General features: G+C 39.7%; 1 protein-coding gene across 4 annotated transcripts in view; it reads left to right on the forward strand.

Moving 5' to 3' along the window:
* Positions 1–27,084, forward strand: part of DIP2C (disco interacting protein 2 homolog C) — a 337,865-nt gene that overhangs the window by 239,767 nt on the left and 71,014 nt on the right. For all 4 annotated transcript variants that reach the window (XM_052806472.1, XM_052806481.1, XM_052806490.1 and 1 more), the window contains 11 exons: positions 9,453–9,576; positions 10,176–10,285; positions 11,648–11,750; positions 12,103–12,167; positions 14,001–14,094; positions 14,212–14,331; positions 15,138–15,252; positions 20,994–21,133; positions 22,736–22,872; positions 25,115–25,323; positions 26,153–26,267. In XM_052806472.1, coding sequence (XP_052662432.1) covers positions 9,453–9,576; positions 10,176–10,285; positions 11,648–11,750; positions 12,103–12,167; positions 14,001–14,094; positions 14,212–14,331; positions 15,138–15,252; positions 20,994–21,133; positions 22,736–22,872; positions 25,115–25,323; positions 26,153–26,267 — 1,332 coding nt within the window. The remainder of the gene's footprint in view (positions 1–9,452; positions 9,577–10,175; positions 10,286–11,647; positions 11,751–12,102; positions 12,168–14,000; positions 14,095–14,211; positions 14,332–15,137; positions 15,253–20,993; positions 21,134–22,735; positions 22,873–25,114; positions 25,324–26,152; positions 26,268–27,084) is intronic.

Genomic DNA, 27,084 nt, shown 5'->3' on the forward strand with positions numbered 1-27,084 from the left:
TGGAAGAGGTTGCCCAGAGAGGTTGCTCCATCCCTGGAAGTGTTCAAGGCCAGGTTGGATGGGGCTTTGAGCAACCTGGTCTAGTGGAAGGTGTCCCTGCCCATGGCAGGGGTGTTGGAACTAGATGATCTTTAAGGTCCCTTCCAACCCAAAGCATTCTTTCTATGATTCTACAAAAAAAAGAAGCAACATGGCTTTGAGGGATAAAAAATATGTCTTTCTGTTACTATTTTCTGAGGTTTCATGACATTTTAAAGTACATGGATAAGTGTAAATTTGATGTATTTTGGAACATCTGATACCACATCCATCCAGTAAACTATAAGTTCCAGCTGTCCAAGTAAACACTCTATGTCAAATTAATAACTTACCCTAGTTTGGCTGAATGTCTTCGGTGTTTTTTTTTTAAATATGTGTGTATATATGAATATATAAATATACACTTACACATGCATATATATATATTTATATAAAGGAATATCTACAGACTTAGACTGTTTAACTATTGCCAAGATCATTCTATAATGTTTAAATAACAAATTAATAAAACAATAACAGAGATGTCTGTGGTACAGTTAAAAAAGCAACATGATCTACGATCTATAAATAAACCTATGCAATTTCACAGCATATACTATTGCATATATTTTTTCATTTGTTTATATGGAATGGGAACTGGAGTGGAAACAATGAGATGAAAATCGTGTTCTGAGTAGTCCCAGAAGGAATACCTCTGCTTGGTCAAATGGCAGCAGATTGCTTCTGGCATCCGTGGGAAGATGTCATTTGTGTCATCACACAATGGCCTAGACTGTTCTTTTATGCTTTCCCATTATTTGTTCTCTTTTCTACATGCTTCAGTACGTTCTGGCAGTAGACATTTTTTGGTTTGCTTTTTGGAAGGCAGAGATGTGAACTAGCAAATAGACCGACAATTATATTACAGGCTAATACAGACTTACAGAATAATGAGCTGGTACAGGATGAGCTATTTCAGGGAGTTACATTATAAGCACATTTTTAATATTAAAAATTTGCATTAGCAGCTTTAATACTGTTCTGCATTATCATAAAGAAGAGTTTTTCACAGCTCTGTGCAAATTTTTTGTGCCTGGCAGTTTAAAATTGAGCAGTAATGCTTGCAGCCAGATAGCTTTTTGACTTACATGTTACTCTGCAGACATCTACATCCACATGGAAGTAAAGGCTTTTGCTTTACCAGCCCGTAGATTTTACGTGCATTCCCTTGTCTTTGTAGCATGACTGTTATTTTTTTTAAGATTTTAGTGGAGGTGCGGGGGGGGGGTCCAGTTCATTATTAGGTGAGGATCCATCTCTCCCTGCTCTTTCCTTCTGTATCCCACCTTTGTCTTAACAGAATACCTAGAATTAGTTGTAGTTACCCCAAGGACTTCAGGACACCTGTCTGACATGGCATCTGGGATGGATTGCCTAAATACCCAGCACCCACGCAGCTTTCTCCAGTTTAGTTTTATTCCCAGAATGCTTCCTGGTGTTCAGCAAAGACCTGGAAATTGGCATTCACGTCATCATGGTTTTGGCTCTTTAGACTTGGGAAATCAGATCTAAAATTAAAAACTGAAATCCCAGGCTTTTTTTAAGTGCATCAGAACTAACTCTTTATTCTAGAAGCAGCAGTCAGGGGTTCTACGATCATTGTAGTGACAGAACAAACAGCATGTTTTATTTCTTCTTCTTCCCCTGCATTAATACCACTGAAATGCCTATATAGAATCATAGAATAGAATCATTTCAGTTGCAAAAGACCTTCAAGATCATCGAGTCCAACCATTAACCATGCCCCCTAAACCATGCCCTGGAGTACCCTGTCCACTCGCTTTTTGAATACCTCCAGGGATGGTGAATCAACCACTTCCCTGGGCAGCCCATTCCAATGTTTGACAACCCTCTCAGTAAAAAAATTTTTCCTAATATCTAACCTAAATCTCCCTTGCCTCAACTTGAGGCCATTTCCTCTTGTCCTATCTCCAGACACCTGACAGAAGAGACCAACACCCACCTCACTACAACCCCCTTTCAGGTAGCTGTAGAGAGCGATAAGGTCTCCCCTCAGCCTCCTCTTTTCTAGACTGAACAACCCCAGATCCCTCAGCCACTCCTCATAAGACTTGTGCTCCAGGCCCCTCACCAACTTGGTTGCCCTTCTCTGGACACGCTCCAGCACCTCAATGTCTTTCCTGTAGCGAGGGGCCCAAAACTGAACACAGTACTCGAGGTGCGGCCTCACCAGTGCCGAGTACAGGGGAACAACCACCTCCCTGCTCCTGCTGGCCACACTGTTCCTGACACAGGCCAGGATGCCGTTGGCCTTCTTGGCCACCTGGACACACTGCTGGTTCATATCCAGCCGGCTGTCAACCAGCACCCCCAGGTCTTTTTCTGCTGGGCAGCTTTCCAGCCACTCTTCCCCAAGCCTGTAGCGCTGCATGGGGTTGCTGTGACCGAAGTGCAGGACCCGGCACTTGGCCTTGTTGAACTTCACACAATTGGCCTCAGCCCATCGATCCAGCCTGTCCAGATCTCTTTGTAGAGCCAAACATGATATCAAAAAACCCACAAAATATCATGAACACTCCCCCAGATTTTTATAACTAATCCTCATCCCTTGGATTATGGGCTATGTTCTTTCAGAATAGTGTCCCTCTCTCCCAATAATTTACGTTTCCCAAACATTAGCAAGTAATATGTTCAATACAACATCTTTTCCTTCTGAGCTGCCATTTTTATTAATCTTGTCTGAAGCTGGAGTATTATAAATTGTTCCGTTGTCTGTGTGATATGATGTGAATTGCAAACTATGTATCATAGAATGTGCCATCAAAGTAGATGATACAAGATTTTCAACATGTTGAGTTCTAGTTCAAATAGCGAGTTATTATTTCCCTTATGAAAAGATTTAAAAGTATGTTTTTGATTTCTTTTTCTTTAGATTTTTTAGCTTAATTTTTTTTTTTCCACTTGATGGGCGCTGTGAAAATTATTACTGTTCTACTCTGAAACAGTCAGGGGAGCATATCAGTTTTAATCTTAAAATAACATTTTTGTCCTCCAAGCACATTAATAGTTATGCTTAATCACATGCTGTGAACATATGAACAAAGTGATCCCACATAGATCTTTATGGCCTCCTTATCATAGGCGGTGAGTATTTGTAGCAGGGTATGACATGAAAGTGTGTAAAAATCTTATTTCTCAGTCAAAACACTATTTCCTAGCCTGTTAGATTTAATGCTATGTGTGCTTCCAGCAGACATTTCTGTGCTCTTCCAGATGCTGGCTCTGGCAGTGTGGAAGAATGTGCCCGTGTACTGTGGGAGATGATACCCACTCCAGGACACTTGTTTTCTTTTAAAGGATGCTTCGTACAGGGTAAACACTGTTTCCAGGAGCTCTTTTTATTAAATCCTGAGAAGTTAGGTTATTAAAGGTTTAACAGTAGCCAGAGAGATATATATCTTTAAGGACAGTGAAATTGTCCCAGTCTTGTCTTCCATTTGAAGGCAGAATTGTTTTCCAAAGGAAATACACCTTGATACCTTTCCTAGTGTTTCAGGGCCTGAGATAAAATGAGCATTGTTTCCTCTCAGCTTTAGTCATCATTGGGCTGTAGTGTGCCAGAAACACTGGAGCTCTACGTACTTTTGAACAGCTTTTGACAATGCATCTCTTTCTCCACTGGATTTAAAATATGCATAAAATGTTATATATTTTCTTTTTGGTGACATAGTCTTCCAGTCCGTCCAAAGAATACAAGTTCCCTCAGCCCCACATGAGCCCCTCATACACACCGCTGGACCCCTGTAAGTCCTGTGCCCATCCTTCCCTCTTCATACTTTGGCAGCTGAGCACTGAGCAGAGGTCTTTGCTCAGTTGGCCACAGTGAATCTCAGATCCTTTAAAGTCAATGTTGTCTTTTTATGTTTTCAAGTTTAGGAAGTGGTAGTTTCCTAGAGAGCATATCGCATTTCATGCAGTGTCCCCTGCCAAAAATAACCATTGTCTTACTTTCATTAAGACTTTTGGACATTAAGACTGCTCCTAGTTGGAGATTTCATGTGCAAATTACAGCCAGATACCAAAGCTATGTCTGAGGAGACAGCTGATTTCTTCATCTTAAAGCTGGTTATGAAGATTGCATCTGCTTTGTGCTTAATTTTTATTAAGGTCTTTGATATTTGTGTTTTAAAAATAGAGGGTTTCCTTGATGCCTTTTCACTTTTGGTTCAGAACTGGTGATGCTTGGCCTTTATGTCTGATGGTTGCTCTATTTGTTCTTCACCAGCAAATTTTTGTTAGGGTAAGGTCCAATGGAGCTCAAATAAGTATCATAACAGAAAACAAGATCAGTTCAGTCTGCAGTGCTTCACCACATAATTCTCATTTTGAAAGCAGTCTGGGATTTGCAAGTGTACAGGAGTAACTTTATCAGGCCAACCTTTGCACAGACTGTCTCTTCCTTCCTTCCTTATTAGATAAGGACATGCACTCTCACTCACGGAGAAAGGATCATAATTGTTTTCCTTCATACAGATATTCTCACAAAGCATTATAGAAATGACATTAACAGCATGCTGAAATGCAATGACACGTGGGAATTTTTTATCCTGACAATGAATTATCACTCTCTGTAGCAGGAAAAAGACTATTTGCCTCCATGTACTGGTGAAAACCTTTAGGGAACCTTTAATAAAAGTCTTTAGAGAACCTTGAATAAAAGTCTTTAGGGAACCTTGAATGGCTACCTACAGCAGAGAGGATTTCCATCTCGCTTCATCTGAGAGATTGATCTCTATAGGTGTGTGCAGACATAGTCTAAAGCTATGCAGACCTCATTTTTCGTACCTCAGAAAGTGCTGTGCTTTCAAGAAATGTAAAATGATAGTTCCAAAGTCAGCAATTGGTCTCAAACCTCATGCTACAATACCTCAGCTCTGTCTTTGCCTTCTACCTGCATTACGTGCTGTTTCAAACTGTGAATTGTGGAGGTTTTGACAATGAGCATCGCTGACAAGTCTTTCCCTGTCTGCGGTTGGGACTGCGTTGGCTGAGTTGTTTTACCTGGTCTGCACTGGCTCCCTGAGGTTTTTTCTACCCCCACAAAATTCAGCAAAATAAAGTGTTTGTGGCAAGTGGGGGGTTGCCAAAGTATCAGATTAGCATAACTTACCAAAATAGCAAATAACACTGCTGACAAACACAGCGTGTCCTCAAAATCTAGTCCCTTTATGGGCAGGAGAGTGATTTTATTCAAGGAGGGGCAAGGATTTTTTTTTTTTCCAGCAGCAGATGATTTAGTTGGGGGGGGGGGGGTGTTCTACTTACAAAGCCATTTTCAGCATTGCAGCCATTCATTTTACGTTACTCAAAAGGGATGCCGATTGCTTGTCTCTGAAATCTGAAATAATCAATGCCTTTAAAGTCAGTAGTCTTTTTCCTGGCCCACATAGAAGCTTTGACTGCTTTACGCAAATGACTGCATTTTCAACTCAAACTTCATTTTCAAACTTAGAAGTTTTACCTAAGGTCCTCACTGCTCTGGGCCTGTCATGCTGAGGTATGAGGAACAGCAAAGACTATTGTGTTCACATGCTTGCGGTGTGTCTGTGGGATGTATAAGGCTCTCAGCTTGAGATGGTTTCAGATCTTCCACCTCCTGGCTGTCAGTCCAGTAGCTCAACACCACTTGAGTAGTTAGAAACAATTGCTTCTATGGGACAGCAGGTATCACAGGGGCACCTGCACAGGGCAAGTGATGTTGACCCCTTCTTCATGTCTCTGTTCTCTGCAGTACTTTTTGCTTCTAAGTCAGGACGAAGCCACCAGAAGCAGGCAGGAGGTGGTGATTGATAACTAGTTTGGAGGTGTGAGACTGAGACTGAAAGTGGGAATGATGGACACAGACTAGCAGACTGCCAGAAAGCTTCGTTGTGTTCGTACTGTAAAATCCTCAACTGGAGCTCCTATGGCCGTTGAGAACAGTGTCTGTCACAGTACCTCTACTTCAGCATCTTGATTTGCTTTTTTCTTGCAAGGCAGGATTTAGTGTGGACACCAAGGGCATGGCATTGGATTTGAAAGTCTGTAAAACACACTGGATGTTGTCCACGCATGGTGAAATTCTTCCAGTCTCCTGTGGTAGTGTTGCATCACATAATTGTTTAGCCATGTTGTCCTTCCAAATGAATAAATCAACTGTACAGAAAAGAATGAGGTGAAGATTTTAATGCTGTTCGAGATGGGGTTGTCCTGATGTAAAACAGTGTGATTTTAGAATCTGTGATGTGTGAGTAGATTGTATTAAGTAATCTATACATGATTCTCTCAGCTTGTGTGTGAACTACTACAAATGAATGAATAACATTTATGCAGACATGCTCTAAACCATTTGATATGGCACTTTCTTATCTGAAAAACCCAAGCTGTTAATACAAGTTTCCTTTTCATATTGTTTTGTTTTGCTATGAGAAGAGCTTGGCAGATCATTTCTTAACTGATGCATCCCCCAGGGCCATGATATGCTGATGCTCTAAGTTCCACACTTTCTACTGGTTTACGTATGTTAGATTTCTTAATGGAATTTATTAGTCAGTTTCTGGTTGTAAAGTCCTGCATTAAATGGGATTTGGTTGATTGAGAATCGGCATTTCTTGGTACAATGGTGAAACAGTTTGCTAGCAGTCTTTTATAGGGCGTACAGTTACAACAACATTTTATTTTTTATTTAAAATTGAGAGTGATGCAGTTGCTGCATTCAATTATGAAATTTATATGTAATATTGTGTTTTAATTGGTAGTCAGAAATTCATGCATATACATACATTGGTAACCATTTTTTAGATTAAATTTAGTGGGAAATTTTAGGTGATGGTAGTATGAGTCTGATATTTTAAGAAACTGGTGACCTCCCTTTATACATGATAGAGTAGCAGGTCTCAGAGGCTATGTCTTGCCCAAGGAGTGATGTTCTCCATGGAGCACTCCAGCTCTCATCTTCCTGCCATTCCTTCTGAGGGACCTCCAAGGAGAGCCATCACTCCCGCAGTGTCCAGGCACCCACGTTTCCTTCTGTTGAGCAAACTCCAAAAATGGAGATGCCAGGTCTCATCCTAATGTGGAACCAGGATCCAACTTGGCTAAGCACTTGTCCCATGACAACATAGAAATGGATCAACTAACACAAGAGTCAGTGAGGAGACTAATGCTTGACAAAGCCCTTTTTGTCATGGAAGCCCCCCCTGGTGCAGGCATGGTGGGGTCGACAAATTCTCCCCAAAATGTTGTTCACGGATATACCAGTATTATTCTCTGTTGTTCAAAGGGTACTTTCCTTGTCTGATTTTTTATTGGAAAAGACGATGCACAAGTTTAATTTTAAAAAGCTTTCCTGAAAAAGTACCTTGTCAATTTTTCCTAATTTTATATGCATTCTGGTTATAGTAAGAAAATGCAAATGAAGTATTTCTGGATCGAAGGAGTTACATAGCATACTTTTGAACAGATCAGTTTATTGTCCCATATTGTCTGCTCAGCTATCAAAGTTCTTATAACTTCTGCCATATACATATTTTTAGGTCATGTGGAAAATAAGTAAGCTTTGCTTTTTCCTCTGATCCCGCTTCCCTATTTTAGATTGCTTTATTTGACTACATAAAAATTGCATTAAAAATTAGTCAGATACACTTTGGGGCTTTCTTTCCATTGTACAGTTTTGCTTTGAATAAATCAATATATTAAGGCAACTGTTCTGTATTTCTGGTTGCTTCCATGGTTAAGTGTGCTTTATGGTTGATTTGAAAGACATTTTAATTTGATCTTTTAAGACTCTGTAGGCTATTTTCTGTAGGATCATTCTGTGAAGAAAGGGTTTATACTTCTATGTGCATTTACATCTAGGGCTTTGCTCAGTTGAAGAGCCTAGTGGATAGAAGTAAAGTTCATGAAAGAGTCATGACAAAACACTATACATAAAGCAGATTTAATGCTGTGGAAGCACAGCATCTCTTAAAGAACAGCTATGGCCCAGACTTGAAAATCATTACATGACTTTTTAGCCTCACTGCTTATATCCCCTTGATGAAAGTAAAATGTAATGTACTTTCTCTAATGGGCACTTGACTATCTGTAGTGCTCCTGAAACGTGTCTGTAACTTCTCAATGAAATGGTTATTGATGAATCAGGTTAGATCACCATAAATAGAGATACTGTCACCACTGTATGTCCATCATAACATCTTAAGGGTTGAAAGCTTTCCCCAGGCAGAAGCATCTATAACCTGTATTATTACCTAGAATTGTCACAGAATCATAGAGTAGTTGAGGTTGGTGGAGACCTCTGAAGGTCATCTGGTCCAGCTCCCCTGCTCAAGCAGGGCCACCTGGAGCAGGTAGCCCTGGACTGTGTCCAGGTGGCTTTCGAGTATCTCCAAGGATGGAGGCTCCACAACCTCTCTGGGCAACCTGTGCCAGCCATTATCACAGTAAAAAAGAAGTGTTTCCTGATGTGCAGAGGGAACCTCCTCTGTTTCAGTTTGTGCCCATTGCCTCTGGTCCTGTCACTGGGCACCACTGGAAAAGAGCCTGGCTTGGTCTTCTTTACACCCTCCCTTCAGATGTTTGTACACCTTGACGAGTTCCCCCCTGAGCCTTCTCTTCTCAAGGCTGAGCAGTCCCAGCTCTCTCAGTCTGTCCTCATAGGAGAGATGCTCCAGTCCCTTAATTATCATAGTGACCCTTTGCTGGACTCTGTCCAGTAGCTCAGTGTCTTGTACTTGGAAGCCAGAACTGGACCCAGCACTTGAGATACGCCTCATCAGTGCTGAGTAGTGGGGAAGGATCACTTCCCTCAAACTGCTGGCAATACTTTGCCTAACACAGCCCAGGATACCATTTGCCTTCTTCGTGCAAGGGCACATTGCTGGCTCACATTCAATTTGGTGTCCACCAGGACTCCCAGGTCCTTTACTACAAAGCTGTTTTCGAGCCAGTCTGCCCCCAGCCTGTGTTGGTGCATGGGGTGGTTCCTCCCCAGGTGCAGGACTTTGCATTTGCCTTTCTTGAACTTGGTGAGATTCCTGTCAGCCCATTTCTCCAGGGTGCCATCCTCTGGATGGCATGACCCACTGGCCTATCGGCCACTCCTCCCAGCCACTCGTCATTTCTGAAGAGATGTGAGAGCAGGCACCATCTGATGACTTCAGTTCTCTTTATGATTTATGTTGTTACAGACAAGAGAATGTCTAGGTTGTGGAATTCCTTTGTCAATGTACAAATGAGCTTTGCTAGTCAGCTAAGTTGCTTAAAGGAAAGAGACTGTTTTCCTTCCAAGATAATGTGCCAAAGGACAATAACATTTTCAGCCAAAGTCACTTCTAATCAATTCTGTGTATTGCTTTTATTTTGTCATCTATTAGGATGCAGGAAGTCAACAAATAGGCTTTTTGCTTGGAAGCTGTGGAGTTACTGTGGCCTTGACTAGCGACGCATGCCATAAAGGACTGCCTAAAAGCCCCACAGGGGAGATACCACAGTTTAAAGGTGAGGTAATCCTTGCTTATCGTGGATATCACAGGTCATTTACTACAGTAACAGTCATTGCACTTTTTAGTTGTAGCGGGTGAGGATCAGGCCCATGATGAAACACTTGCCACAGGAGCAGCTGTGGCTGCTGGGACATGATTGCCCCAGCTGTGTGTCACTGGCTGGTAGAGATCACTGCTCCCATCTCATGGCTGCCAAGAGTGCACCTGATCTGGTTCTCCGCTGGCTCAGCCGGGCTGCTGAGATTGTTTGTGGCCACAAGTGAAATTAAACCAACAGACTTCGGACCGTAGTAGATCAGAAGCATTCGTATGATTCAGTCCTACAGCTAAGTGGTAGGGACAGTAACCTCTGAGAGGAGAGTGGTAATAAACTGTTCGGGTCAATAACAGCTTAAACCGCCCAGCTATTTCTTCAGGGATTGTCCGAGAAGGCCACAATAGCCATGTTAAGAAAGCAGTTCTGGAAAATCTTCTTTCCCATGCTGTGCTGAGGTTTAAAAGAAGCAGTGTTTGGGTAGTAGTGACACTGGAAGAATTTTGTCTTGTCTTATCCATTAGAAGCTCGACAAAAGCTGACTTTTCTTTGTACCTCAGGCTGGCCAAAGCTGCTGTGGTTTGTCACAGAATCTAAACACCTCTCCAAGCCACCTCGTGACTGGTTCCCACACATCAAGGATGCAAACAATGACACAGCTTACATTGAGGTGAGTTAATGAAGATGCATCTTCTCCTTGAATCATTGCATATGGCACTTCTGGATTAGGTAAACATCATTATTCATTTGCTAGTCACAGAAGCAAAGAACATCCTGGTTTAGCCTGTTAATAAGTAATATTTTCTACTAAATTATACTGGATATTGATTTCAGAAAAGTTAATGAAATGTTAAATTGCATTTTGGGAGTTTCTAACGTTAATGTTTTTACATCATCTGTGTGGCTGCCACAATATTATATTAAACTTTCCTTGACCAATCTTGGTCTCATTCACAGTGTGGGCTTGCCCACTAGCCTTGAGATGGATAGATGGCAAGTTTCACAGTGAAGCTTCAGTTCTCATATCACAACCTTCAGACCCTTTGAAAGAGAAGGAACTTCTTGTTCAAACGCTTACCTGTCACTTACTGCTTTGTGAGTCATACTCCCCTCAAAAGACCAGCATCAGGAAGGGAAAATGAGCCATGCCGTTAAGTTTAATTTTTCTCTTTTATTTTTTTACTTTCTTTTTTCCCACTTCTGCATACACTCAAATGCCTTGAATTCAGTGATATTAGTACTGAATTTAAATGATTATTTAAAGGGAATAAGTTCAAGTGAATGGAGCAAAGGTATTTCTTATCTTCACGCAGTCAGAACACTTGGCTAGAGAAGCAAAGATGCCTCCATTTTCAATCTTGCTGATTATCTTCATCATGGAGAAAGATAAATGTTTAATCTACTTTAATTGCCACTGACAGTTTTCAGACTGTTGCATGAAGTTGCAAAAATTATTGAAATCATCAGCAATGATCTCCCACCTCTTTTTTATGCTGCTTTCTCAAGACTCTTTCCTATTCTTCTGATCAACGAGCTTGTGTCTTTCAGACTCTATACGTGTGGATTATTATAACAGCACCCAGCAAGGACTCTGCAGTCAGTTCTTGTCCCATGCCTTATAAGACACAGAATAGAGAAGAGAAGCTCAGGTTTATTGGTTGGCCTATAAAATCTAACGTGAACACTGAACAGACTGAACTACGTTATTCTCTGCTAAATCTAGCCAGTCCTTTAGTCATTAACAAGATCAGGATTGTTAGAATTATTTTTCCATAATGCCTGTATTCAAACAGCAGATGGATTTCTGATATCAAGCCTGGGAAGCTTCACTCAAAAAGAGAAAGCCTATCTGAAAAAAGTGTCTTTTAACAAAAAAAAAGCCTCCCAAACTCCTCAATACTGCTGCCTTCTTAAAATAGTAATTAGAGGTGTCCATCATTCACCTACATAGGAAATACTTTAAATGTAGCTATTAAATAATGGAAATAGGGCAGCTATTGCACATTGACTTGCCCTGCTTATTTCTTTTTAGTACAAAACATGTAAAGATGGAAGCGTGCTTGGGGTGACTGTGACAAGGATTGCACTGCTGACGCACTGCCAAGCTCTGACCCAGGCATGTGGATACACAGAAGGTATGGAGTACACTTCCCTTGCTTCATCCTTAAAATCAAGTGTGAATTGTAATTCGTTTCCCATCAGGTTCCTGTCTTATGTTTTACATAGATCTGTGTCAAAGGCTTCTAGGTTTAAAAACCCGATTTTTTTTTCATTAATTTTAGAAAATAGGCACACGTTTAAAATATCTTTGTGAGGGGTACAAATAATGTCCTAGCCAATACAAATCCTGCAGTGGAGACTTAGTATGAAAGTGAAGCTTTGAGGTCATCAGTCATGTTATACTGAATCTTCCTTCCTTTGAGTGGGTTTGTCATGGGTCAATGCCATGTTCTAAAAAATAAACTCTGTTTTGTTTTTGTTGGACAGCTGAAACAATTGTGAATGTATTAGATTTCAAGAAGGATGTTGGTTTATGGCATGGGATTCTTACAGTAAGTATTTTTTTTAATTTTGTGTGAGTATTTGAAAATAAACTAACCTAATATGGTTATTACTATCACAAACTGGGTTGTCCTACAGTTTCTTCTAATACAAATTTTTCTGCTTTGAAAGCAAAAAATATGTGACTTAAACCCATGATCTTCTGTTAGTGCACTACTTACCCATACTGAGCACAGTAAAGATGCCAGTGTGTTTTTATGCATCATGTCAAGTACTCTGGCCCCATTCTCACCATCTTACTCTGATCTTACTGATGCGTGATTTTGAGATCAGACTTTATAGCAGAAACAAATTAAATTAGTACTTGCCTCTGTAAGGATATGATCCAATGGCATAGCTATATTGCCACTGACTAGCTTTTCTATTGAAACTCCCACCAACAAATGGTTTTGCTAGTGTTAAAGCATTTCTGGTACTTTAAATTGCATAAACTGTCTACTTGCTCTTTGAATGTCTTCCTCGATTGACATGAGAAGCAATTGACATATTTTTAAGGATTCCTTCTAAAGGTGCTGCTGCAGTCAATGATTGACAAAATACTTAGTATTCACTATCATTTAAAGAACAGATACCATTTTCAGGGGTCATTGTTTGGGGGTCCCGGGATGTAGAGGCCCTACATGCTATGATTCCCTGGGATCTGATATACTTTTCCCATGCAGTGTTACACTGTTCTTAATATCAAAGGGCAGTAAAAGCAGAAACCATCTATTAGGCTTAATGCCCCTAAGTATCTCATGTTAAAAACCCATCTTTATCACTGAAGTTGAAAGCAAGCATGTAATAGGTCTTTTCTGTGCCTTCCTTTGCTATTAATCTTGGTATGAACTTCATTTTTTTCATGGCTTGCCTGTAAATGCTTTTCCTGTACCTACACTTGTGCCAGACTGAAAGGAGAACTATCTTTTGCAGTTCTACAAGTGTTTAGGTGTCTAATCCACTGGCACACTTAACCTTTCTTAAGCCCAGGTTTTCCAAACAAGTACTGTGTTTAACCTGAGCTGCTATGAGTGGAGACGTGTTGCCCTCAGAAGATGTTTCTAAATGGCAACAGAAGTAAAGCAGCAGCTTATTTACAGGCTGTTTGTTTAGTAGTAACACTTGAGAAATCACTAAAGAAATTGACTGCCTCAGACTGGGAGATCGGTTTTGGATCTGTCACTGGTTTCACTCAGCTGCTTTTTCTAAACTTCCTGCAACTTTTCATGACCTTGTTGAAAATAGTGGAATTAACGCACCTGGAGAAGGACTAAAAACTCCTTCATTTATTTTCTGTTAAAACGAATTGATATCTGCTTAATCTGTGATTCCAATTTCTCTGTCTACTGTCTTTTAAATAATTTGTGCCCCACTACCATTAGTAGTTTTTCAGTCTTCACAGAGATGGATTTCTTTAGACACATATGTTGCTGTTATTTGTCTTTTTGAGTAAAGAGTCTTCATGTATAGTGAAGTTTAGTAGGCTTAGGAATAATGTTAACCTACATAGCAAACATGCAGGCATTGTTTATCCAATGTTTTTTTATTTTTTCTATTTAAAGTGAACTGCTTAGAGTATAAATAGGAAGAAAATCTGTTTCTTATTTTTCATTACTGCTTCAGAGTTATGATCTGATTAGTCTAAATCCTTAATCCTTAATTAAAGCATTAGAAAATGAGGATCTGTTTCATCTTAATGTAGATAGCTAGATACGAAATGATAAATGCCAGCATTGACAATAAAACTAGCATAGAGTGATTTGCATAGATGCCCCTGCCCATAACACAATATAAATAATTACCACAATTGTTGTATAAAACCCATTTATCTTATTTGATTTCAGAGTGTCATGAACATGATGCATGTTATAAGTATTCCATACTCCTTAATGAAAGTGAATCCACTGTCATGGATACAAAAAGTCTGTCAATACAAAGGTAAGGAACAAGAATATACAAAAGTGTACTTGACCATCAAAATCAAAAGTACAAATTGATAATACAGCTGTGTATTTTTTATATGGTGTATTAGTAATCTTCCCATTCTTATTGCAGCAAAAGTTGCCTGTGTAAAATCCAGAGACATGCACTGGGCATTGGTGGCACATCGAGATCAGAGAGACATCAACCTTTCCTCACTGCGTATGCTAATAGTGGCTGATGGTGCAAACCCATGTAAGCTGTGCTTCTGCAGTCCAATAGAGAATAGGGAGTGCTTTCTGTCTTGCATTTAAAGTTTCAGTCGTCAGTCATCTTAGCTAAAATATTTACAAAGTATAGGGTTTGTCTACTGCAAACTATATGATATTTATGGAAACAGTAATTAATTTTGGATTTTTTTTAAATATATTTTTCTTTAGCTAATCCTGAAGCAAACTTGATATTCCACATAATGTAAGTTGCAGTAAATCCGGTTTTGTTTAACATGAAAGACTGAAGTAAATAACCTTAAGCTACAGAAACAGAACATTTCTTCTGAATGATGGCGCTCAGATGCAGAAGTAACTGAGAATTTTAGGGGAATACTTATACTACTCTAGAGAACAACATCTGGATCACTTCATGACAATTAATAGCATGAACTGTTTATATTAATTAAGATAACAACATAGAGATGTTCTGCTTGTTTATAATAGTTTGCTTTGAGTTCTGAATTAAATCTTTAATTTGCCTCATCCTAAAAAAGAAAAAGATAATGAAATTCATACTGTAAATCCAGCAGTAATGGCTTTTCTATGTAAGCATAGTGAAAGGACTTTATGCTCAAAAATCAGTCTTTATTCTCTGTGCATACACAACTGTATATACATATACATAGATGTAGCAGCTATGACTTCTCTTTCCTGGTGGACATGGTTCCTTTTTAAATTTTTTCTCCTGAAAAGCTTATATATTCAATAGTAAGTTTGCAGTTTGAATAGCATCACTTCAGAAATCAGATTATTTTTCTCCTCTGAATTTTTTTTTTTTTTTTACCCCAGGGTCTATTTCTTCCTGTGATGCATTTCTCAATGTCTTCCAAAGTAAAGGTCTAAGACAGGAGGTCATTTGTCCCTGCGCTAGTTCACCGGAAGCTCTCACTGTGGCTATTCGAAGGTACTGTGTTACACCAGTGGAAGTAGACCCACTGTAGAATATATGTGGTAATTTGAAAAGCAGTGAAAAATTTATTCCAGTATGAATCTGCATACTTAACTTCTGAATGACATTTTTAGTTTTCATTTTGTTTATGTCCAGAGAAGACATGCAAGAAAAATTTCTAGAGTAATAATTTAACTTCAGAGTCCTTTATAATATAGTTCCCATTTCTGTAATTTTACCTATTTTAAAATGAAATACACTGAAATGCAAAAGCTAATTCTGTAAAAAGAAGTGGAAAAATGCCACCATAAGCATAAAATTAATTAAAATGTGGGAATTTAAGTGGAATTGCTATCGAGGAAAGTCATTCTTTAAAGTAGTCTGTTTAAAGAGAATTATGACATTCTGCAGGGGTTTTTTGGCTGACTGGTGCTTTTTAACCATTCATAGACTCTCAGTAATCATCTGGAAATACCCTTTGAGTCTGGGGGATTTGTGCCTAGAAACAAAATGGATAAATTCTAATAAAACTCTTAAGTATGTGAATGTCAGTATGCAGCAGTCACCTGTCATGAGTATTGTAGCACACAGTAAATGGCATAACTGTTGTCTGTTTTGGCAGAGTTTTCCAAAAGTTATACCTTGAACAGTAGGCACTTTGTTTTTGAGTTCAGATTTCTGCAGCCATTTATAATTGTTTCACATGTTAAAACATGCAGTATAAAACTGTAAAGCACTGTAATAGCATTAAGTAAAATACTTCCTGCCACAAAGTTTGAAATACACTGTCCAAGTGAAATTTAACTAGATTTTCAAATAACTTTCCAACGAAACATCACAGGAAGAAAGACATGAAGCCAAGAGTGTGGTTGACTTTCAGCCACCTCATTATTAACTTAAAACATCTGAAAGCTATCCATTAGGGACTTATCCTGTCCAGGTTAGTCTTCTTTCTGTGAACTACAGGATCTCAGAGAGCCCTTCCTTCAGCTCCACCAGCCTGTTCTCAGCTTTATACCAAGGCATACGTTGTTTTTCCCTTTGCACTGAGTTTCCCTGCCATAGGCTGTGCAGACCTTCACTCCCTACGAATGAGCTCTTGCTTGTAAGTGCAGAGAGGAGGTGGAAGGGCAGCAGGCGTCGCTTGTGCTGAGCACTGATTAACAGGAGAGGGGTTTCATTTCCTGTGCTAGCCCTGGAAAATCTGCCCTGGATCTCAGGTTATGAAGTGGGAGAACTCACTGCATCTCAACATACGGTGGCTGGCATGCCCTTTCTAGACTTAAACTGTGCTTATAGCCACCTGAAGCACTAGAGATTCATTTTCAAATTAACTAGCATTGAGAGCTTACATAAAAAAATTTATTAGCATATAAAATAGTGGATAATTGAAAAAAAAAAGGCATTTTTATCTTCAGTGCCTCGCTGTGTAATTACAGAGCAGTTCTTACTACAGCGAATGTTATTGAACATGTATCTCCTTTTTTTGAAGTCTGTTTAATGGTAGGATAATACCATCTGAACTTGGGAGCTTTAGTATTTTTCATTTTATTCAAGCCATCTCCACTGACAGTAAAGTCATTATCATACAAGTTCCAAAGAGTTACAGCTGAAGCATGCATTAAAATGACTCCCTGCAGAGCACAGATCCAGAGAGCTACCTGTTAATGCTCTGACTCTTTCAAAATCTATGGTGTATTTTTACTGATCTTCCTACAAGGAAGAGTAACAAAATCAGTTCTCAGTTGAAATACCCTTATAGTTTAGGAAAAGACAGTCAGTAATAGACCAATAGGTACTTTAGCCTTAGAGCTGAATCACGAAGCCTAATATTTAAAGGAATGTGTCATGCAAATAATTCTTTATGGTATTCCCCTTTGGTTTATTGCATATTAGTCTGAACCCACTTGCTTAAGGGAGTGCAAAAGTTTAAGTATAGGTCTGTTCCCATTTAAACAACTGGCAAAAAATAGCGGTAAAATAGATTGTGTCTGTAAATGGTAGTGGTAACTGTTCTCAAAATGCTCTACAGCTACTCTGTACAAACCAGTCAGCTTTGAAGTAGATGCATGCTGTCCCACTTTCATGGTTAAGGAAACTAAAGGGGTAGGTTTGTCTGGTGGTTTAAGCTAGATTTACTTAGTATATGAAGTAGGTGGAATTATACCTTTGTTTAGTTGCTCCTACCTTAATCAAAGGATTTATTTTTGTCTAGCAAGCAGTCTTACAGAATTCCAAATCCAGTATTAGAAATGTTGAATGTGTAAAGAAAATATAAAATGTTGACTTTAAAATTAATTATAAGTACATTGGAATGGGGTTATTTGTTCAAGACAGCCAGCATGGCTTCACCAAGGGCAAGTCCTGCCTGACCCACCTAGTGGCCTTCTGTGATGGGTTGACTACATCAGTGGACAAGGGAAGAGCTACAGATGGACTTCTGTAAGGCCTTTGACATGGTCCCCCACAACATCCTTCTCTCTAAATTGGAGAGATGGATATGATGGGTGGACTGTTCAGTGGATGAGGAATTGGTTGGATGGTTGCATCCAGAGTGTAGTGGTCAACTGCTCAATGTCCAGATGGAGATTAGTAACAAGTGGTGTCCCTCAGGGGTCCATACTGGGACCGGTACTGTTTAATACCTTCTTCAGTGACATAGACAGTGAAATTGACTGCACCCTCGGCAAGTTTGCAAATGACACCAAGCTGAGTGGTGCGGCTGACACACCTGAGGGATGGGATGCCGTCCAGAGGGAACTGGACGTGCTTGAGAATTGGGCCCATGTGAATCTCATGAGGTTCAACAAGGCCAAGTGCAAGGTCCTGCACCTGGGTCACGGAACCCCCGATATCAGTACAGGCTGGGGGATGAAGGGACTGAGAGCAGCCCTGTGGAGAAGGACTTGGGGGTACTGGTGGATTAAAAGCTGGGCAAGAGCCGGCAATATGCGCTCGCAGTCCAGAAGGCCAACCGTATCCTGGGCTGCATCAAAAGCAGCATGGCCAGCAGGTCGAGGGAGGGGATTCTGCCTCTCTGCTCTGCTCTGGTGAGACCCCACCTGCAGTACTGCGTCTAGCTCTGGGGTCCTCAGTACAGAAAAGGCATGGACCTGTTGGAGCAGGTCCAGAGGAGGGCCACAAAAATGATCAGAGGGCTGGAACACCTCTCCTGTGAGGAAAGGCTGAGAGAGTCGGGGTTGTTCATCCTGGAGAAGAGAAGGCTCTGGGGAGACCTTATCGCAGCCTTTCACTACTTAAAGGGGGCTTATATGACAGATGGGGACAAACTTTTTAGCAGGGCCTGTTGCGATAGGACAAGGGGTAATGGTTTTAAACTGAAAGAGGGTAGATTTAGACTAGATGTGAGGAAGGAATTTTTTACCATGAGGGTGGTGAAACACTGGAACAGGTCGGCCAGAGAGGTGGTAGGTGCCCCATCCCTGGAAGTGTTGAAGGCCAGGTTGGATGGGGCTCTGAGCAACCTGATCTAGTTGAAGATGTCCCTGCTTATTGCAAGGGAGGTTGGACTAGATGACCTTAAAGGTCCCTTCCAACCCAAACTATTCTATGATTCTATGATTTATATCTCGTCTTCTTTCCAGGTGATTTTTTCTCTTTCTGTTTGGCAGAGGTATTTGTTTTAGGGATGTTCCTGTGTGGATATCATGGACAAGACAAAATAAGATACCGTGTATTACAGGATTGTTGCTGACAAGATGCTTTTTAAGGTGCTGTCAGGTGCTTGGCTCCCCACCTCACTCCTCCGTCCTGGACCTCTGACTTTGCTTTTAGTGTCAGATAACTAGTTGCCTGCAAGAGGAGCACGGTTAACTGGTGTCTCATTCAAGGATCAGCCTCAGACTACCAGGATACCAGAAGTTACTCTGAAATAGCAGCTCTGAAGTGCCTGTCGTGTGGACCCCAGTCCTCAGCACGGACTCTTTCCTTCTGCACACCTGCTTCCATTGCACAGCACTTCTGGCTAACGTGGGCAAAGCTGCTATCTCAACGCAGGCCACAGCAAGTGTAACTCTATTGACAAGTCCCCCAACATGATCCTAGCAGGCCTCTTGTCTCCAGCTTCTTTCACTTCTTGGCACCCCTGTCCTGTACACAGCCAGTGTCTTTCAAAGCTGCACCCACTCTTCTTTTTAGCAGTCTTTGGATGTGATAAGTAATGCAAGAAAATGTATGTGATGAAAGTCTAGATGGCCTCTACTCCTAGAAGGTTGTGAGAAGCTGCATGTGCCTGCAGGAGACCTTTCGTCTCATGAGCAGTAAAATGTGTGTTTTGGGAAGCAAGGGTGACAGGAAGTTGATCAATAATGTCGCTGAAAGTTCCTTTTACATGATGGGAATGTTATTTATCACAGCTTCTTGTTTACTAGCACCATTTGTTATGCTCTAATGCGCTTTCAAGTGTGCCCACATCCTTCTTTGTTGACAATGTCACTTGAGAAATAGGCCTCGTAAAACCTATTAATTGAAATTTATAGTGCCAATCACTGCAAGGCTTACGTGAGCATGATTGGCTAAGGCCCATCTAGTATTTCAAGCACAGTAGAGGAGAAATGTCATATAAAAGGACATTAGCTGTTAAAAAATAGTTGTGTTATGATGGACTACTTAGGAAAAATGCAGAATCTTGAACTAAATATTGGCTGGTTTATCCGTCTTGAAAAAGGCTGGAGTCTGGCTGCTCTACATGGATGCATTATCAGCATCACATTAGCTTCCGGTTTTGCATTTTAAAATGCAGGACAGTATAAGAATCTTTGCAGAATGAAAAGCCCTGACATATTCTTTTGACTTAATAACTTGCATACATCAACATTCGTTTGCTCAAGGCACACACTACATACATATAATTGTATCCACTGATACAGCAGGCGGGTTTATATTGAAACAAGTTGACAGACAGCTTGTGCTGGTGCTGTGGAATTGTACAGCGTGTCAGCAGTGAATCTGAGCAAACTAAGGCGTTACAAAGAGGCTGCATCCACGACATTTTGACCATGACTGATGAAGGTGTAATTTGTTTTAATTTTCATGGGGTAAATTAGAATAGGAAGAATTCAGTTATATACACTAAAATAAAGATGGTAAAGTCCTTGCAGCTTCCACAGATACTTGGCAGTGAATCTATTATAACCTAATTTCTTCTGTTCAGTAATTTTAAATGCTTAAGTATTGGGAGTGGGAAGTCATGTCTGTGATTTAAACACAGCATACTTGTATTCTAATCTTGGCTTTGATACTAGTGTGCTAGAGTTAGGCTTTTAGTCTGGCAGGTGAGTTGGGTTTCCTAGGTTGCCCCAAAGTAGGTAACATATAGAGAGTTTATCAAGTTATTTACTGATCAGTTCCAAATATTTAGAGTGCAGTTTCCCTCCACATCATCTGCACTGCCTTTCAGTATTTTTAAAACAAGGCAAAAGGCCTTTACTTGGGTAATCAAACAATCTTTATAAATCTATCTAAAAATTAAATACAAGCTCTTTTGGGTAAATGTTAGGTGTTACTTTCATCTCTGCAGCCCCATATATGTGGGTGGCTACTGAGTAGGAGAGTTGACAGACATAATTACTCAGAAAAGACTGAAATACAGGATTCTGTCAGGTGTAGTAGGGGAAAAAAGAAGGTGAAATTTTAAACTCTCAAGTAGAGGTGTATTTGCAATAGTAGTCCATTAAGAATAAATAAATGCTTACGTCTGCGCGATGGTGTACTGATGTTATAACCCATGGTTGCAGGCCAACAGATGACAGCAATCAGCCACCAGGCAGAGGAGTTCTGTCCATGCATGGTCTCACTTATGGAGTGATTCGAGTGGACTCTGAAGAAAAGCTTTCTGTTCTGACTGTTCAGGATGTTGGCTTAGTGATGCCAGGAGGTAAGGAACTTTCTTTGAAACTTACTATGATTCATCAATTTAATTAGCTGTAGAAAGTCATAGGTGGGCATACTTTGCTGTTAGACAACAAGCTTTGGGATTAGAACATGTGTACTTGAAAACATTTTAGTCCAAAAGCATTACCTTGTAAAACTTCATGGTTTGGAAATCCCAAGATTTATTCTCTCTGTTTACCTCAGTGGCTGTCTTTACTCACGTTAGGATGTGCTTTAAACAACCTGTCACCACATCAGAACATCCGTTCCTTAACTGTGAGATACTGGTGCAGAAATTAAGAAAGTTGGATTCCGATCTCTGCAGGCTATAAATATCCATAAGCCTGTCCCAGATGTGACTTGGTAGTGAAAGTTTTCATAACCTATGCTAAGGATCAACAAAATTGCTATCTGAAGGCTTGCAGAATATTTTTGCAAAGATCTTGTGCTATCACCCAGTTATTAGAAAAAGGAGGTATGACTGAATAGTTCATGCTGATAAATTCAGACTGAACCAGTGCTTCTAAAGATGAAGATAAAATTTTTCCTAAGAGAGCTAGATTTTAAATGAGATGTTAGAGACTAGAAAAGGATAATACTGTAGTTTTTCATGAGAGAATGTCTGTTATGCACCAAAGGAATAAAACATAATGATGCATCTTCTAAAATTTCAGTTGAACAACTTAAAGGAAGATAAGATTGGTTGTTGTCTAACAGTTATCATATACGATAATATAGATGTGCCATCTTGCACTTCATACTACATCCTGATTGTTTTAATAAAAGTCGATGCTCCTGTTTATCCTCAGAGTGAGAGAAAGGTCATTCAAGATTCTTTACACTTGTACTTAAAAGATGTGCTGATTCATTTCTGGTCTGCCTTGTTCATCATATCCTCTCTCCAACTGCAAAATCTACACATGCTGGACTCCCAACTCCAGGGATTATAGCTAAAGCAGCATACCTGATTCTTATTCACATGGCTGACACATAAAATAGTGCTTCTTCCTCACACCAGTGCTTTCTAATCCCTCCTGTTTAGCTCCTGCTGTCTCTGCAGTCCTTTAAGACCAGTGAGAGGGTGTCTGAGCTCTGATAAATTCTTAGTAAAACAACCGTACTAGTCTGCTAGAGTATCTTGATCTTTCATACAGTGTTACTTACTACTTTGTGAGAAGTGGATTTCCTGGTTGCCTGCCTCCCTGGCAGTATAATTATTACCAAGAACTCCATTAGGGTATTTCATTTTGCACTGACAAATGTGGCAAATCTGGTCTTCAGTACGCAAAACTGGGAACACAATCACATTTCACAGCAATATTACAGATCAACTGAAATTTTAGAGAGCAAGGCAAATTAGTTTTTGTTATCAGTGTGAAGACTGAGTTTACATAAAGATCTTCACATTCTTTGTATAAATATTATTTATAATACAAATAACATTTGATAATGTTGAACACCTTAATGTTTGAGAAACCAACTGTTAGCCATTAGTCTACATAAAATTTGTTTATGTCTACTCCACCATGATGTCTTTCCCACAGCATTTATGTTATTCTGTAGTTCATTTTATAATATTTTTTAAAGTCCTTTGCTCTCCCTTTAGCTATAATGTGTTCAGTGAAGCCAGATGGAATTCCTCAGCTCTGTAAAACAGATGAAATAGGAGAACTTTGTGTATGTGCTATTGCAACGGGTACATCATATTATGGACTCTCGGGCATGACAAAAAATACTTTCGAGGTAAGCTGACCAAAAAATTCTATATAAAATCCTTCCTTTTTAACTTTTTCTATTTTGAGATAATATTTGACATAAAGTATTGATATTAGTAATATCAGAATGGCAGTAATAATCAATGCTTGTGGCTTGGGACCTATACTCTAGCCAGATAATCTGCACTGAAGCCCAATTCATCAAGTGCTATAGTAGATCTTTATGTGGGTTTAGTTTTGGCTCTGAAAAGCTTGTACTTTAATTTTGAAAGAAGGTACCAGGGGCTGAAACAATCAGAAGGAAAGCAGGAAGAAAGACAAAGTTCGAAAATGTAATACTGTACAAGTCTATGAGCTAGCTACGTGCAGAATTTGATAGCTGCAAAGAGTAGGAAGGCTGCTGGGTATCTTTAAAAAGCAGTTTCTAACATCTCCACAATGCAGCCAGCTTTAAAGGCTTGCATTTATACAGAATCCTGACAGATGTAGTCTTCAAGAGGTATCTGAATAGCAAAGATACCTTTTCCTAATTAGTCCCCACCTGCTCTTGTTTGAATTGCCTTAGGGTAAAAGCCTTTTTGCTTTGTGGAATCTGTTTTCCAGTAGGTTTCAGCTCCAGTGCAGACAGCTGTATTGATAGCTCTGTTGTACCTGCTCACTTGTTATCATTAACTTCTGCTGAAGCCAGTATGAAAGGCTGAACAAATTAGAGAAATACTGAAAAAATGTGAGCTGAGATTTTTATTAAGTTCTGATCCTTTTCTATTTTAATATTTCAGAAAAAAAGACAAATACATTTACATTTCCCTTAACAAATGCTCCCATATTACCATTTTTAATAGACCAAACATGACTAATATCTGCTGCAAAATGCAGATCTGAATGTTGTAAACACTATACATTAAATAATTAATGGAGTCTAGTGGATACGATTCTCCATCCTGCTATTGAGGCTAGGAGTCCTACTATGCTATTGTGATCTGAAATTTGTTGATAGCTGATTACCGTGCTACAAGTACAATTGGCAATACCCAGTGTGAATGATAATCCCAAATTTGACATATTTCAGGGTAGAAACATACTTACATTCATTTTGTAGTACTTGCTGTAATTGTGAAATCATTCATAATTCATAACTGGGTCTGCAGTTTAACAGCATATTTAGACTAATTTAGATTTATTCCCAATAGTAAGCAAATAAATTGCCATTGAGTGAGCAGGACCACTCATTTTTAAAGCTAAGCATGTTCTTAGGAGCCCTCTCCAAGTGGACCTCTTTTCTGTTTTACTGTGTAATTCATGGTGCAGGTATTAGAGAGCCAAAGAGCTTTGTGTTCCTGAAATGAATTATGGCTGAGGATGTATAAGCATTAAATCTGTTCAATAAGAGTCACCCATGGGCATCTGGCAGCAGAATTTGACCTTTGCTTTTTGATGAGCCTTGAAGGACACTATATAGCCATGGTCTTCCACTTGCCATTGTCTTGAATAACTTGCCTTTAGACAATTTCAGTTTAAAGAAGTGACGGCAGGAAAGTGTAGTTGTGTCAGAATGCAGCTCAAAGCAGCTCATGTGCCAGAAGGATAACGCTGTGCTAGTTAGGATAGAAAAAGAGGTAGAAATCTATCCTGTGGAAGTCACATATGTGTCTGGTGTTCAAACATTTAGAGAGGCTCTGATTAGGGCTGTATTTTCAATTTTAGACATGCTACAGAAGGCATTATTACTGATATTGTGAGGACTTAATTGACCTTAGATAAAAATGTGGTCAGCTGGAAGAGTCATTAATGTACAGTACCTTAAAATAGCTTCACTTCAAGCCTGCTTATTTCTCTATACTGTGCTGAAAATGAGCATGAGGTACTGAGAAGAACCTCCTCTGTAATGTTTACAATTTAATCTCTCAGTAACCTGTACATAGCACCTCAAGTTAGCTGCACGCTGCACAGCGGTTCTTTTTATTCAATACTGTTTATGTTGATTTATGTATCTTTTTTAAGGTCATAAATGATTTACAGAGCCATGGTTAGGGAAAATGTGTATGGTAAACAGAGTGGGATTGAACTTGCTGGAACTCAGGTACTGAAAATTACACACACTAGTCTAGGAGTTTCCTGACACTCCCTTTGTGGTCAGTGAAGAGTAAAGAGCATCACCAGCGACCTATTTACTTCATTCCAGAAGAGCCATCTGAGAGAGCATGCCTGAAATATTCCGCAGTGTGATCTCTGTGTATAGAATTGAACGCCTGTGTTTCTCTGTCTTACAGGTGTTCCCTATGACCAGTTCTGGTGGCCCTATCACTGAATATCCTTTTATAAGGACTGGACTGCTAGGCTTTATAGGACCAGGTGGACTTGTCTTTGTTATCGGCAAAATGGATGGTTTGATGGTTGTCAGTGGAAGAAGACATAATGCTGATGATATTGTAGCAACAGCACTGGCTGTAGAACCAATGAAATTTGTCTACAGGGGAAGGTTTGATCCTTTCTTTTCTTACATTATGTAGAAATCCTTATTTTGCTTAGAGCGGATGTAAGGGACACAAAATGCTTTCAGAAGGCAGTGCCTAATCTGCACAGTGGTTTCCCTCCATTGCTTTTCATATTGCTAGAACCAGGAGACAGCAGAGGGAAGCCTAAGCCAGCGTTGAGGCAGACTTTAGATACCAAGGTTCAAAACTGTGATTGCTAAAATTTCCAGTTGAACAGCTGGTTAATTCTGAAGATGTTGACTCAACAGGATCCTTTCTGTTTGAGTTGAACATTTCCAATATGCCTAACACTGAAGTTCTTGAACATGATAGCGTTTCCTTAGCAGTTCCTTGTGTGACCTTCCTAATGTGCTGAAACCGAGCAGGAGACATCTAAAACTTCTGAAGACCCTAATGCTGTAACATGCGCTCACACTTGATCACATGACAGACCTCTCACAAAATTATGTTGCAATTACTTTCTTCTAAGATGGGGCCAAAGAAGGTGCTTATGCTGGCTGTTATACAACAGCTTAACAGCAACCTTGGTGTGACCCAAATTTAGTGCTTTTCTTCCCAAGAAGGTTCACTTTTCCAACCCTGCTGTGACTTTATGCCTGTATTTACATGATTCTAGAACAAAGTCCCCTACTTCTCCTCCAGAAGTTATCCAAAACTGTTCTTGTTGCTTTTTCCCCATAAATAACATACTAATTGATGTACCAGTTGTCAGAGTAATAAATAACAAAATCATAGTTCTGGAGGATTAACTTAGAAGATGGGTTTTTTCATCTGTCCTGGCACTAAATACTCTTCTCTCCTTCTCTTCTATAGAATAGCAGTGTTTTCAGTGAGCGTGCTGCATGATGAAAGGATAGTTATTGTTGCTGAGCAAAGGCCAGATTCGACAGAGGAAGACAGTTTTCAATGGATGAGTAGAGTTCTCCAGGTAACGCTCTTTATGTATGTTTGGAAGCTATTTTTTCCTGCTTTATATTCTTTTTATTGATCTTTCAGGCCCCCAAGGTAACTGACATTTGTCTTTGAGTAATTGTAAGTCCACTTTCAGTTGCACTTGCACCTAATGAGCACAAAATTAGATTCTTCTGAGTGACAGTTCCTATCTGGGCTGCACATACCCACAGAGTGATCCTTTTCCTAATCAAAATGCTATAAGAAAACAGGGATGAATTGAAGTAATAGCAAGGAGAGACTAGCGTATGGTTTATAAGGATATAGTCATTCATTACTTCAGAAGGGTAATGAATGAATGTATTATATATTCTTACTGTCAAAAGCTACCGAAGTCTCTTACTAAACAGTTACTGGCACTGAGAATGGGGTTGACCTCATCAAAAGTAGATATATGTATCTGAGCTAGATCTCCAGATATTTTTTTTTTATCAGTGGGAGAGAATTATGTGTTTGAAGGGCACCATGTTGATAGCTAAAATAAACTGAATGAAACACAACCTAAAAATGCCAATTTCTCTCCACTGAAATGAAGTGATTGATTAGCTCAGATCGTGGTATCTGCAGTGAGGTTATCTGCATAGAGGACATCTATTGCAAGGAATCCCATTCCAGCTGTCTGGTGGATCATGCAAGGCACATACCACTGTGATGAAACCCTCCTTGGTAGTGTCATTCAACAGTTTGACCAGAAGACAGAAGCTACTGAATACTAAAAAGTTTTGATCTTAGCTTTACATATAGCAGTCCAAGTTAAGGCAATATCATTACCATACTCAAAGTTTTTTCAACTC

The sequence above is a fragment of the Harpia harpyja genome, chromosome 1 (genome assembly GCF_026419915.1).
Source record: "Harpia harpyja isolate bHarHar1 chromosome 1, bHarHar1 primary haplotype, whole genome shotgun sequence".
Lineage (NCBI taxonomy): Eukaryota > Metazoa > Chordata > Aves > Accipitriformes > Accipitridae > Harpia > Harpia harpyja.